This window comes from Aquarana catesbeiana, linkage group LG09, assembly GCF_042186555.1.
Source record: "Aquarana catesbeiana isolate 2022-GZ linkage group LG09, ASM4218655v1, whole genome shotgun sequence".
Taxonomy (NCBI): Eukaryota; Metazoa; Chordata; class Amphibia; order Anura; family Ranidae; genus Aquarana; species Aquarana catesbeiana.
The window spans coordinates 113,157,624-113,173,298 of NC_133332.1; the positions used below are offsets into that span (position 1 = coordinate 113,157,624).

General features: G+C 41.2%; 1 protein-coding gene across 1 annotated transcript in view; it reads left to right on the plus strand.

Annotated features, from left to right (window-relative positions):
- LOC141108005 (interleukin-13 receptor subunit alpha-1-like) overlaps positions 1-15,675 on the plus strand; it is a 178,980-nt gene that overhangs the window by 54,471 nt on the left and 108,834 nt on the right. Inside the window, exon 2 of the mRNA XM_073599155.1 lies at positions 13,299-13,435. Coding sequence (XP_073455256.1) covers positions 13,299-13,435 — 137 coding nt within the window. The remainder of the gene's footprint in view (positions 1-13,298; positions 13,436-15,675) is intronic.

Below are 15,675 nucleotides of genomic sequence, written 5' to 3' on the forward strand. Positions count from 1 at the left end.
TCAGGGTTCTTTCCTTCAGACCACTCCGGGAACCCCAAGAATCTCAGATTATTCTGACGAAGTCTGTACTTCATGTTCCCTAACTTTGCCAGCTGTGCTCGCTGTGCTGTTTGAATGTCCTGAACTGCAGCAGACGGAGTATAATTCATCCTCCAGTACTAATCCTCTGCTCAGTGCTGGACACTCTGTGCCTTAGCTTATGAACATCCTCTTTCAGGGGGGAGAAATCCACTCTGAGGGTGTCAATTTGTGTGGACAAGGACGCATGGCACGATTTAATGGTGGCCATGATTTGGGAGAGTGTCAGCTCCTGTGGCTCCTCTGGGGGATCTAAGGTGTCTGTTTCCCCCTGATTCAGTTCCCCAGACTCACCAGAGCTGGTGCCTTGTGTGTCCTGCCAGGCAGCTGGGTCCTCTTCCCATTGAGTAGAAGCCTGAGGCCGCGGTGCGGCCCGCGAGTTCGGGCTTTGGGCATCATGTGTGAAGTGGGCCAGCTTCTCCTGGAGGGATGACAGGACGATCTCTCCCGTATTTCACCATTCTCAGGTTGGTCAGGATGACAAGGGCTTCTCCCCAGGTAACTTTGAGTGGAAATGACAGCTCTGTAACAGCAGGATGAGCTAAAGTATACCGGACCAGAGACGGAGCTCAAAGAAGAAGCTGCTTACATGCTGGACAGGCCCCCCCATTGAGAGCAGCACTTGGTGGATTATATTCGCACAAGTGACACTGGTGAAATTTTTATGTCATTTTTTAAATTTTTATAATTTTTTACTTTTATAATTGTTTTTGATGGACAAGATTTTATTGTGTATGGAGATTTATATATCACAGCGCTACTGTTATGCCCCGTACACACAATCACGCTTTCCGAGAACAAAACCGTGGATTTTTGTTTGAAGGATGTTGGCTCCAACTTGTCTTGCATACACACGGTCACACAAATGTTGGCCAACAATTACGAACGTAGTGACGTACGTGATATCTCCATTACAAACACTAGTTATATCTCCGAGTATGCGTGGACTTTTGTCCGACAGACTTGTGTACACATGATCGGAAAGTCTGACAACAAACATTTGTTGGCGGAAAATTTGAGAACCTGCTAACCAACATTTGTTGGCGGAAAGTCCAACAACAAATGTTCTATGGAGCATACACAGTGGGACTTTCCGCCAACAAGCTCACATCCAACATTTGTTGAATAGAATAATTTCTGTATAGTGCGGAGATTATTTGCTTTTATTTTTATATCACATTTTGATGGAGCTGATGATGCAGAAATTCATTTATAAGAAAAATTACGGTGACATTTTGTTCAGCTTGCATGAATGTTTCTGACATCCGTGCAAATGTTTCATAAATGGACCCCATGTGTATTCAAGCTTGAGAGTGAACTGATATCATGATGTCAGTGCTGCAATCTGCAACCCACACTACAGCACACCACAACGCACAACATGTTCTGGGCTATTGCGGAATATACCAATCAGCCATAACGTTATGACTCCTGATACATAAAGTGAATAACATTGATTATATTTTTACAATGCCACCTAAAAGTGGGTAGGATATATTAGGCAACAAGTGAGCATGTTGCCCCTGATGCATTGAAAGCAGAAGAAATAGGCAAGCGTAAGGATTTGAGGGATTTTCACAAGTGCCTAATTGTAATGGCTAGATGACTGGATCAGAGTAACACCAAAATTGTAGCTCTTGTGGCTATTGTGGGATGTTCCCAATCTGCAGTGGTCAGGACCTACCAAAAAAGGTCCAAGGAAGGAAAACCAGCAGACCAATGACAGCGTCATGGGCAGTCAAGGCTCATTGATGCAGGTGGGAACAGGGTGGATTTGATTTAAATCAAGTCGATTTAAATCATGATTTAAAACACAAGTAAAAAAGGCTTGATTTACATCAAGTCGATTTAAATCATAATTTTTAAAGAGCAACTGTCATCTCTGTCCCGCAGCGGCTCCTCCTCTGACCCGCTGTTGTCTCACTGACAGTCTCATTCTCTTTAATGGGCTGGCTAGTGATGCAGCAGTGACACAACAAAGTGAGGGACGTGGTGGCAGCAAGTGAGTCGATGCCCGCTAACAGGCGCTTCCATGATAGATCTGAAATGACAGGTGCTCTTTAAATGTAAGGACTCATTTTTGCTGGTAGAATCTTTAATATTTGCAAACAAAATTAAGGTTTTCTATTTATAATAATAAGCTGTCAGGTTAATAAAACAGCGATATCAGAGCAGATTCAACAATGAAAAGAGAGAGAACACTCTAATTGTCTCATCCGTAGTAAATATAGGGATTGTAGAAAAAAGAGGGTTCCTCAAAGGGAAACCCCAGGTCGGACTTTGAAGGCACAGCAAACCAAGGGGATAGCAAAAAATATAAACTTTAATTTAATACAAATATACAATACGAAAGGGACATTACAAAAACATATAACAATCATATATATAAAATATACATGATGTGAGCCCTAATGCGTCAGAACAGATTTAATCATACAGTTTGTAGTGTACATAGATTTGCAAATCAATGGGATAAAGGAATATTCCTGAACTCTGTTTTATCTCATGATTACTATGAAATTGTGTGACTTCATCAATGCAGTGCATGTTATCTCAGCTTGCAGCGCTTGGATTCATTGAATGAGTTTACCAAAAATGTAAATATTGCAGAATATACAGCCTCATGCTACATAATCAAGCTCCATTTCATGCTGAATAAACTAAATTATTAATGTATTTAGTAAGTAATTTTTTTTACTCCAAAAGCATTTTATTAAAATAAATTTTATAAAAATCAAAAAACTCTGAATTAAATGAAAAAAAAGTCAGATTTATTTATTTATTGTTTTAAATCATTGATTTTTATCCACCCTGGGTGGGAAGCAGCAGCTGGCCTGTGTAGTCCGATCCAATAGACGAGCAACTGGAGTTCAGTTTGCTGAAAAAATTATGGCTGGTTCTGATAGAAAGGTGTCAGAGCACACAGTGCATCGCAGATTGTTGTGTTTGGGGCCGCGTAGCTGCAAACTGATCAGGTTGCCCATGCTGACCTGCGTCCACAGGTAAAAGCATCTACAATGGGTATGTGAGGATCAGAACTGGACCACGAAGCAATGGAAGAAGTTGGCCTCATGAATCACATTTTCTTTTACATCGTGTGGATGGCTGGGTGCGTGGGCATCATTGGGAAGAAGGCAAGCCAATAGAGGAAGGGTGACTTACAGGGCTTAAAGTATCTGCTACTGATGCCTTGGTGCCAGATACTTCAGCATAAAGCAGAGGCCTAGTAGAGTCCACGCCATGATGGGCCAGGGCTGTTTTTGCTGCAAAAAGAGGACCTACTCAATATTAGGTGGGTGGTCATAATGGCTGATCAGTGTTTTTTTTTTTTTTTTTATGGCTGGTGTTCAGCTTTATTTAATCTGCATTTCATTTGTTGATGTCAAAATGGAACATAGTGCAAAGTGTGAGCTGTCCCAGGGCAGTGGAAAGGTTAAACATTTTGAAGCGCTGGGAAACAATTGTAGTAGTTACAAATGCTGTTGATTAATCAGAACGCAAACATTTCTACTGTTTGGACTCTGTTCCTAGCTGGGCCATCATTACTCCTTCACAACGCTAGCCAAAACGCCGTCTGATCCAGTGAGCTCAGTGTTTCCCCACAGTTACCGGATTAGCAGTTGAAGTTACCAAATGCATCCTGGAACGTGTAACTTTTTTTGTTTTTTTCCCCAATCAACTAAGCAATTGATAATCCGTTCACATCTTTATTTTTCAATAACATCCCAGTATTTCAAGTACACATTTACCATAAAAGAAACATGTGGAGCGCCATCTGTTTTCAGATGAAGCAAATATGAATGAAAGGTCTGGAGTTTGCATCTTCAAAAACAAGTCAGAGATGAGAATATTCGTGTTTCTCTTCTGCCAGATCCCTTTTTAAAAAGCATTGATATTTTTCCACAATATACCTGATGTAAAATTAGATTACATACAACTGTAGAGGCATAGAGAATGCCAAAGAATGTGGAGTGGGAATGCAGATATCCTTACCCCACAGCACCCCGCCAGGATTGCTTGCTTGGTTCTCGCTATGGGGTATATTTTAAAAAATTGCACAGCAGTTTGCCCAGTAAAACTGCATTTATATTTGTGCATTTTTATATTTGTGTGAATTTGGGTAAAAAACAAATGTTATTAGTTTCTTGTGCTGATGGAATGTTTTTCATTGATTTAAAATGGAAAATACAGCATTGAGCCACTAGATGGCACCAAGTATCAGGAATTTCATATGGTACTTAACGCCATCTACTGACCAGATGCAGAATTTTACATTTTAAAGTAATGAAAAAAAATCAACCAGCCAAGGAAATTACCTTATAATAACACACAGAACAAATGTACATGCACTTTCACTGGGTAAATTGCCGTGCAAATGTTTTTTCATCCCTATGTCCTGGTCTCCTTTGTTGAGTGAACATCTCTGTATACAGAGACACCTATAACACTGTGAGCATTGTTGTGACATTATGTACATAGGCTTTGTGCCTGCTAAAAGCAGAACTCAAGTTTGGTTTATATGGAAGTTTGTTTAAAGTGTTATAGGGGGTTGAAAAGGTTCATAAAAAAAAAAAACAAAAAACAAACATGTCATACCTCCTCTGTGCAAGGGTTTTGCACAGAGGGGCCCCGATTCTCCTCTTCTGGGGTCCCCCAGCAGCGCTCCTGGCTCTTCCTCTTCTCGAGTGCCCCCACGGAGGCCTGTATTCCATGAGGGCACTCGTGCGGGTGCGCTCTCATGTCCTGCTGCTGCGTCCATTGACACAGACAGCAGGACTCGGCCCCGCCCCGCGGCTCCCGTGTCACTGGCTTTGATTGACAGCAGTGGGAACCAATGCTCCTGCTGCTACCAATCCAGCCAATGAGGACCTGAGATAGCGGCTGGAGCTGCTCTGCTCGTCCCCGTCGCTGCAACGATCGGGTTCAGGTAAGTAAAAGGGGAGCTCTGGGGGGCTGCTGCACTACAAAAGGTTTTTCACCTTTAATGCATTAAAGCGGAGTTCCACCCAAAAATGGAGCTCCCGCTAATCGGATTCCCCCCCCCCCCCTGGTGTCACACTTGGCACCTTTTGGGGGGGGGGGGTTAGATACCTGAATAATCCAGGTATTTGCTCCCACTTCTGGGCATAGATCACCACAGGCTCCGCGGTGAACTACTCCAGGTCCGGCCCCTCCTCAGGTCCCAGAAGAAGACACAGGTCCCAGAAGACAGCAGGGACCAGTGGGATCGCTCAGCGCGACTCGCGCATGCACAGTAGGGAACCAGGTTGTGAAGCCGCAAGGATTCACTTCCTGATTCCCTTACCAAAGATGGTGGTGCCTCCACCCGGGAGCCGAGGGACAGATCGGCTTCGGGTGAGGACATCACGGGCGCCCTGGACCGGTAAGTGTCCATATTTAGAAAAGTCAGCAGCTGCAGTATTTGTAGCTGCTGACTTTTAAAAAAAAAAAAAATTTTCGGCGGAACTCCACTTTAAGGTTAAAAACCATGAGGGTTTACAACCCCTTTATCTAAACCCAAGAAAATAAAAATCGATTGCAGCTTACCAATTCTTATATGTGGTTACTGCATTTGTTTTTCTTTTTTTCAGGCTATATTTTCATTTGGGGATTCAGCCAGTAACACTAAACCTTTCCTAGGGTGACAGCGCTCACTTACTGTATTAAACAATCAAAGTAACTGAGAAACGGGGCCTATTCTCACAAAACACAAGCGCTTTTGGGGGTGATGAAACACACTGAGGCTTTTTGAATCTGACGACCAAAATTAATGGCAACAGCTGCTGCCTAACGAAATTCTTTTTTAACCGCTTGCCGCCCGCCGGCTGTCATATGATGGTCAGGCGGCGCGGCTCTCGTTCTGGGAGGGCGTCATATGATGCCCTCGCCTTCCCTGCCCACCAGCCGTGTCACTGGGCACCCGATGCACGTGCCCAGCGGCCGCGATGTCCGCCGGCACCCGCGATTGCCCAGTAACACGGCAGGACCGTGGATCTGTGTGTGTAAACACACAGATCCACGTCCTGTCAGAGAGGAGAGGAGACCGATGTGTGTTCTTAGTATAGAGCAACACAGATCGGTCTCCTCCCCTTGTGAGTCCCCTCCCCCTTCAGTTAGAAACACTCCCTAGCAACATAATTAACCCCTCGATCAGCCCCTAGTGTTAACCCCTTCCCTGCCAGTCACATTTATACAGTAATCAGTGCATCTTTATAGCAAGGATCGCTGTATAAATGTGAATGGTCCCAAAAATGTGTCAAAAGTGTCCGATATGTCCGCCACAATATCGCAGTCATGATAAAAATCGCAGATTGCCGTCATTACTAGTAAAAATAAATAAATAAATAATAAAAATTCTATAAATCTATCCCCTATTTTGTAGACGCTATAACTTTTGCACAAACCAATCAATATACGCTTATTGCGATTTTTTTTTTTTTTTTTTTTTTTTACCAAAAATATGTAGAAGAATACATATCGGCCTAAACTGAGAAAAAAATGTGTTTTTTTTTTTTTGTTTTTTTTAAATGGATATTTATTATAGCAAAAAGTAAAAAATATTGTGTTTTTTTCAAAATTGTCGCTCTTCTTTTCTTTATAGCGCAAAAAATAAAAATTGCAGAGGTGATCAAATACCACTAAAAGAAAGCTCTATTTGTGGGGAAAAATAATAAAAATTTCATTTGGTACAGTGTAGCATGACCGCGCAATTGTCATTCAAAGTGTGACAGCGCTGAAAGCTGAAAAATGGCTTGGGCAGGAAGGGGGTGAAAGTGCACTGTATTGAGATGGTTAAGGAAAGAATCACAAAAAATGAAAATAATAAAAGAAAGTTTGGTGGACATAATGGCAGCGCTTATCAATATGACTAATCATAAAACATGAGCAATCAGTTCAAAATATGTCCATTAACTTAAGTGCTTACATCAATGTAAAATCATAAAAAATGATATCAATGATAAAAAACACAAGGATGTGTCATTGACTGTTGTAAGAAAACCACAAGTCCATTGAAATCATTTGTGTAGAGAACGCTTAAAGATTTGCTGTCACCAGAGGAAAGCCCACATCAAACGTGCACAAGAAAAGAGGGGGGTGTATGCAGGGAAACCCCCTCTTGAAGAGACTCTTACCAGATAAGAGCTTAATCGTATCCTCCTTCCTTTGTCCAAAGCGAGACAGCAGTCAGACCGTTCAGATAGTCAAATGAAAAAGAAGGATCGGACATAGCATAATCTCATTTACAACAAATTTATTTACCATTAAAAGCAAAAGGAGAAACCCCCCTTCAAGATGTACACTTACAAAAAATAGCATATAATGTAGCAGTGTTCACAGAATAGCATCAGATAACATCAGGTTCCCACAGGGTCCCCTACCGTACGTGGCATATACGGGGATCAGTGCTGTCTTTCCTGGGCTGCCCGGTGTATCTATGTAAGTCGTGTGACTCCACCCTGGTGCGTTTCGTCATTCATGACATCTTCTGCCTTAAGTCCACCGAACTTTCTTTTATTATTTTCACTTACTGTATTGTTTCTATGGCGGAGCAATGTTGTCACCCTAGCAAGTACGGTAAGACTACCAAACACTTCCCTCTCTCCTTATCTCCATACCATAGGATTTTGTAGTCCACAGAGAGAATTGAAAACAATGCTGATAACAGTCAGTAGAGGAAGAGTACAGCAAGTTATCTGCACATTGGATTCCTGGCAGAATCAACAGGTTAGCCAGTTTGGCCAAAGGGCAGTTGCCCAAAATTGTTGTTACATACCAAATTTTATTTAATCTTTTGAAACATAAGGGGTTTTGAATGTTTCAAATGTTGGAGTCAAGCTACAAAACACAGATATGAATGGGGCCTCAAAAAGAAAAATGTACTGTTTCTTATGTCCATGTATTTATATGTAGTGGAAAGGATGCAAGAAGAATTTTTCTGTCTGTGCTGATAAAATCTTGATATATTTCTGGTTTGCCGGCACAGATTTGCACCTGTGTTCTGTATATATCTGTTTCTCTTCAGCGGTGACGGGGGTCTGTCTCAGGGAAAAAATATATTAGTGGTTGCATTGTAATTCTTTTTCCCTACTGTATTTTCTCTACCGGCAGTCAGCATTATGAATTATTTTCAGTGATAGTTTATTTTACAGCAGTATGTGTTTTTATTTAATTAAAGCCCAACTCCAGAAAACCTAAAAATCCTCCTTTACAGTGGGGCTGTGCTTGTTCAGTCTAGGAGACAATAAAAGCACTTCTACTTACCCGAGCCTCCACTTCCCCGGCAGACGGTGCTCCCCTAAGGACTGTTCTTCGGCATCCCCACGTCCAGAGCAAGACTATGGACCCTACATCGGTCTTAATGATGCCAGAGGACCTTTAGCCTGCTGGAGCATAGGATAGAAGAGGCAGTAGAGACCAGTCTACCAGCACTGAGGAGCCTGCAGGAGTGAAGGATCCGGTTAAGTGAGGCTCGGTTAACACATATCTGTTTTTTGGTGCTTTTTACAGAAACGCACTACAGTTCATTTAACATGGTTTTCTATGGGACACGTTCACATCTATGCTTTTTTCAGCCACTGCGTTTTTTAGAAAGGGTCAGGGACTTTAAACGCAAAACAGTGACTTATTTGCTTTTTTATTACACTGAAATCTGGTAGCGTAATTTGGCTGCTTTCCAGCCACGCCCACAGATTTGACTGTTGTAGCTTGATGTGAAGACAACAGGTATTGCAAAATGAGCATTTTCCTGAGGCTATTAACAGTTACAACATTCCTTGCTTAAGATATGAGCCATACATAGGTGCGAATGTTGTTGAAAAGGAATGTTTCATTGTAAAAAGAGTGATGAGAATCTTAGCAGTTTATTACATACGTTTCTTTATATACCTGTACCTACAGCAGGCCATCTAACGTACCACTCCCTACCCTTGCTCTGTAAAAATCCCTGAGTATGTGGGAGTACATGAACCACACCTGCCCTCCTACAATGCCCCCCCCCTTGGGGTCTGAGCAACACAAAGCTCACCTCTGCTCTAGAGCTGCAGGATTAATCATTAAGAATCAGGATTCTTTCCCCCTCGCAATCTCAACAAAGCAATTTCTCGATTCTATGCAGAGTTCTCTGCTCAAGCCCAAGTTTCACAACATTCCTCAGCCACTGAGCTAACTATAAACATTGTAACATTTTGTTCTTTAGATCAAAGGAATGAACTTCAGTCTGCAAATGAGGGAAGTTTAACCACTAAAAGACTAAACCTTTTTCTGACACTTGTTGGTTTCAAGTTAAAATCATAATTTTTTGCTAGAAAATTACTTAGAACCCCCAAACATTATATATATATATATATATACAGTGGGGACGGAAAGTATTTAGACCCCCTTAAATTTTTCACTCTTTGTTATATTCCATTCATTTGCTAAAATTATTTAAGTTCATTTTTTTTTCCTAATTAATGTACACACAGCACCCTATATTGACAGAAAAACACAGAATTGTTGACATTTTTGCAGATTTATTAAAAAACAAAAACTGAAATATCACATGGTCCTAAGTATTCAGCAGAGAATGGTCTAAAGTCCGCTCTCCACTGACATCACTGCAATTAGTCGAGGCAGCACGTCAACCCAACTTCAGAAGTCTGGATCCGCCAGCTGCCTTGACTGATGGCAGTCTCAGCGAGCCACTGAAATGCTGAGATGGCCGCTCCCACCGCTCCACAGCTCAGCGCTCCAATGAGCGTAGAGGATCAGAGCAGGAGAGAGGCTGACTGACAATAAGCAGCTTTCCGCTCGGGGAGGAGTGAGAACTGAGGCATCTGCGATTTTTGGTGGCTTGGTTCTCAGTGCAGAGATGCCAGGGGACAGCTGCAGCATCGGTCTCATGCTGCATCTACCTAGGTAAGTATGAATCTAAAAAAAAAAAAAAAACCCATAGTTCTCTTTTAAAGAATTGAACAGAAGGCAGGGAGGCTGCCAAATTATCATTGCAGATTTCTTGGCAATAGCAAAATTAATAAAAATAAAAATGATCTCTACCTCCCTCCAGACAGCCTCCAATCGCAGATGATGCTTGTTTAGGGAAAACGCGTCGGTCGGAGCTAGTGGTGACGTCAGCGTGCACAAACCGAACAAGCGGAGTCAAGGCTGCGTACTGTGGATGTTTACATACCTGATATTTTTACTCCAATTAGCTGAAAGGTCACATGCCTGAGCCATGTGGAGTCGGTCAGGAGTGAGCTGTAGTTGTCCTTGGGAGCATACCTTTGAACATTGTTTGATCCCTTGTGGATCATTTGAACATCGTTTGATCCCTTGTGGATCAAAGGTTCTGGTAAGCAGTTTGTCTGTTTATACGAGCACCAAGGTGGAGGAGTGGTAAATCTCTCCCAGCGGACACAATATTTTCATCATAGAGCATTCTTCTCTTTCTTCCTTTTGCATAAAATAGGACTGAGTTTGAACTTTGATCACAATTTGCTGTACACATCAATAATTTTTTCATTTTTTACTTTTATTGTATATAGATATATATCTATATATAGACATATAGATATATATAGATCTATATATAGATCTATATATATATATAATTTTTAATTTATTTTTCACGGTTTGATTCTTGTTTTATATGTCTTTCTTAAGGTTTAGGGTGTCGCATGTTAATTCGCACTTGGCACTGTAACGATATTGTTTGATATAAACTAGTTTTATGGCGCTTTGCACTTTACTCATTTTGCATTGATTTATTTAATACAATAGCTCCTTATCATTGCTCTACAATATAGTAGATGAATGAATACTGTTTTAGAAGTGTTGCACATATTTCATATATGATAAATATGTTACAAGGTGAACCATTTGGGGACAGTGCACTTATTTCTTATTTAGTATCGTTTTTAGTAGGGTATTCACTACTTTAGGTGCAGCAGTCGACGTATATCAGCCAAGAGCGAACCTATCCCCTTTCCCGAGTCATCCAAGAGTATCAGCAGACTGACAGTTAAACTGGAATCAATGTATGCAGCTCACCTTGGCGAGTGGCCGAGAAAACTACAAAATAGATAAGCAAAAGTCCCAACTTTATTAAAATCAATAAAACTCAATACATTTCAGAGTATGCATTGTTCTTTTTTGAGGAACTCCCAAAGAGGGAGCAATGCAACTCATTAACTTTTGTTATTTGAATACATTTGGGACTTTTTTTTTTTAACTATTGTTATTGTGATTAATTTCCTCATGTTGCACCTTGTGGACTCCCAATATCCAACAGCACTGATATTAAACATGGTACACCTAACCTTGGGATGTGTTTTTTTTTAAGATCCCTTGGGAATTTATTGTGGACTCCTGCTATTTAAGCCTGTCAGCTGGGACAGAAGTTGGTATTTTCTTGGCCACTCGCCAAGGTGAGCTGCATATACTGATTCCAATATACCTGTCCATCTGCAGATACTCCTTGGAACAGTACCAGGACAGGGTCATCCAGAGCCCAGGGCAAGGATCCAGAATTGCGCCCCCTTCCCCCACTGTTAATACATGCCGTAGAATGGGTGTACCACCCTGCGTCCATTTTATGCCCCTTTGTTTCACTGTGCCCAGAGCAGCTGTCCCTCCTGCCCACCCCTTGTCCCTTCCCTGCCTAGGCTCCATTCAAACTTGGCAATTTGGAATCACAGATAAAATCGTCTTGATTCTGCCCGCAATTCCAAAATGTGTGGCAATCACTGTACAACATGCGTTTGGGTGCCATTCATTCTAAATGGCACCCCAAACACTGCAATTTTGCCACGATCGCTGTGAGATTGAATTGTGCTGCAATTGCAGCAAAACACAACTTTAAAAATCACGTGAAGCTTGTCACTTGAAAAGGAGCAGGTTCTTCTTATGGGCGACAAGCACACATAGGGCAGCCCATTGAAGAGAATGGGTTCCCCTATGCGTGACACGTGGAATTGCGACAAAATCACCTACACAAAACTGAGCGGGAATGGGGCCTGAGGCCTCATTCACATGGCCATATTTATGCATACACCTGTGCAAGGGCCATGTTTACCTGCATTGGGATGCACAGTTCCATGCATTCTTGTGTAGCCAGTCCCTTAGGCTAGCTTGAGGAAGGGGGTGCGCCCCCAAAACGCGTTAGGTGTACCCTGTGTTCTGTGCATGGCCATGCATTGTTTTTATGGCCTTTTGTCAGTTGCATTTTGTGAGTACCCACTTTTATATAAAATATTTTTATTATTAAATTATCTTTGGTAATGCACTAGGTGTGCACGCCTTCCATTTCTGTTCTTTGTACACACCAAACTGAGCATGTGCAGCCTGACTCCTACTACTCTGTTCTATAGAGAGATGGGTTGGAGTCAGTTAAAGAAGAGAAGGATCAGGGAAGTCAGGATCACACAGCCTTTATACACAATGCAGAGGGCTAACCCCTTAGACTCTACAGTGGGTATAACAAGCATGCTTTACTGCATATACTGTACAGACTGATTTTACTGGTGTGGGTTTAGTAACACTTTAAGTAAAGGATTAGAATACTTGTCAGGTTGTTACTGCTGTCTGTGCTACACATTAGGGAGCTTCACCCCCTCCAGTTTTGTTTAATGTTAGATCTGAAAGTAAAGGAAAATTCCAAATTCCAGAACAGGAATAGTGGGGAAATCTTCCAATGGGGACACTAGTTCTGGTGATCCTGGTGACAACAAGGGATGCCCTCACTTTGGAGGGATTTCCTCTCACTTCCTGTTTTGGCTATGGGTCAGGAAGTGAAGGGAAATTTCCCCAATAGAACAAAAAAACCTGACAGGGGTTATAACACTCCCTAACTCTTCCCAACAGGAAAAAATAAAATGAGATGTGCCTATAGTTCAACTTTAATAAAATAGGGAGAAAAAGGAGAGTGAATCCTTCCCAGTCACAGCCACTGCTCTTAACCCATAGAGCGCTGGAAGTTCACAGCTGTGAGGAGGAACCCACAATAGTGAAAGGCGGACTTCTACAATAAGAAGCAACTGGCAGTAAGTAGGACATTATGTCCCTGGTGAAGAATAGCAAAAATTAATAATAATAATAATAATAATAATAATAACAACTACACTGCAACTTTAACCAAATGAGAAGGTCATGTGAAGCGTAAACAGGTTTATTGACATAAAAATGATCATTTGTAACAAGAAACATGTGGCCGTGACATACCAATGTCTTTTTTTTCCATACAGATTACCTCCCCCCACCAACCAACCTCACTTTTGGAATGGATGGAATGTTTTGTCTTGTTTTTCAGTGGAATCCCTCTGAAAACACAGCTAACTGCTCTATAAAATATTCTAAAATCCTTTTGAGAAAGAATGAAACGGTAATGCTTAAGTTATATTTTTCCTTCCCTTATACTCTTTTTACTTCCTTCTCTCCTGTCACTAATCTGTTCAGTAGAGATATAGCTACATAAAATGTTTCATATGTTATTTTTCAGTAGGAATGTATATGAAAGTGAATACAAAGGTATTTAAAGTGTAAGTTTGCCTTTTCACAAAAAATGAAAAGGTGAACTAACCCTGTACACCCTCCCTGACCCCCCTGGTCCCTGCTGCACTTATGTCTGTAGATGATTAGCTTTCACTGCCCATGCAGCAAGTGCAGGGCTATGGGGATGTGAAAGCTGTGGTCTTCGTCCAGGATGGATTAGAGTGATTCCGATTGGCCACGTGCTGGCACATAACAGCTTTGACCAGTTTCAATCACTTTCATCTGTACTGGCGTTCCTAATTGAAGAAGACTATAGCTCTCAAATCCTCGGACCCCTGCACCAGCTGCATGGGCAGTAAAAGCTCATCCACAGAGGTAAGTACAGCAGGGATCGGGGGAGTGGGGAGGGTATATGGTGTCGGTTCATCTTTAAATTTTTCATTCAATCTTTTTTTATTAAATGTGAACAAGGAGGTATCACATCAGATCAATCAAGTCCAGTATTAAAAATACAGAGCTGGTAAAATAATGTACAGTAATGGTTAACAAAGATGCTATTAAAGGGCATATAGCACACATGCAAATATATAAACCAACATCACAAAAGAGATCTATTATGAACCATGGGATTGCAGACCCAAAAAAGCATCCTTTGCAACAAATAATAACAAAACCATCTGGAATAGAAAATTAAATGAAACAAGAAAAGGTAACCATTTGGGAAAATATTTTACTTTATTGGGGTTAAAAGCACATAATTAAAAGAATTGAATTTCTTTTAACTTTATAATCATAAACAAACCAATAATTACTTTGAAATAAATATCAAACACCACAGCTCAGTCACCAAGAATTGAGCTGAACATAACAGTAGACTAAATTCTTTGCGTACGTTTCCCACCCACAATAGTTGGTCGATAATACCCCCAAAAAATGATAGCCGTGACAAAGGGAAGGGAGGGCAGGAAAGCTTGTCTTGACTGAAGATCTATCTGCTAAAAATTACCTCAGGGAGAAGTAATTTAAAGACGAGTGTGAAATCTGGTTGGGTGACAGGTTTCCCTCAGAAAAACAAATCAAATGGTGAAAAGCAACAAGTTGATCTGCCTAGCATCGATTTGATGGCTGAAATCCTGCTTGGATACAGTAAAAGGGACACCTAAAACAGACAAAAGGAGAGCCAAGAACCTGCCCAGTACAAAGATCCTATTAACAACTAAAATAGGCCTTAATACTAACAAGTGTGGGTGCTAGGGGCTCATAATCCCATGGGCCTTCTGCGTAATACTTGCAGCCCTAACATGGGATTGCATGGGACTTTGTAAAGTGCAGTTGGTCCAGAGTTTAGTAAATGAGGTAAAGTTTCACTTTACAAAGAATCCCATGCAAGGAAAATAAAAAAAGAGCATTTTTGCTTGCACATGATTGAATGATGGAAATCTGCATGGCTTCTGCTCATTTACTAAGCTCTGGAGAAACTGCTCTTGCAGAGTGCAACTGCATTTTGCAAAGTGCAAAGTCTTTTTTTGCCTTTAGTAAATCAACTTCAATTAGTTGCTCATGCTGGAAGGAAGGATTCTCAGTATAAACCCTGGAACACACCTGCAATACACAAAGAATGTCCTAGAAAACATGCAATTTTGTCAGGACCTAAAAAAAATCAAATAAATATAAACTTCAAGAAATAGCCAAAGCAGAACAACATATAAAAACACCTGGGATCAAAATACACTAAATACATTCCTGACTGAGGCCTAACCAGGCCACCTCAGAAGCAGCCCCAATCCTAAAGGAATGAGAAGAGAAGTTAAGAGAAGGGACCCAAAGCAAAAATACAAAAACAAAAATAGCATTCAGCCAAAAAGATTGAGGGGAGCCGACAGCATGAAACAAGAAAGTAATAGAAGCAGATAGGAAAGACAAAGGAAGTTATTTACTAAATGCAAATGCATTCTGCACTACAAGTGCACTTGTAAGTGCAGTTGCTGTAGATCTGAGGGGGACGTGCGAGTAAAATAAAAAACAGCATTTTTGCTTGTACACTATTGTATGATAAAATCAGAAGAGCTTCCCTTCATTTCAGATCTTCCCTTTAGGTCTACAGCAACTGCATTTCCAAGTGCACTTGTA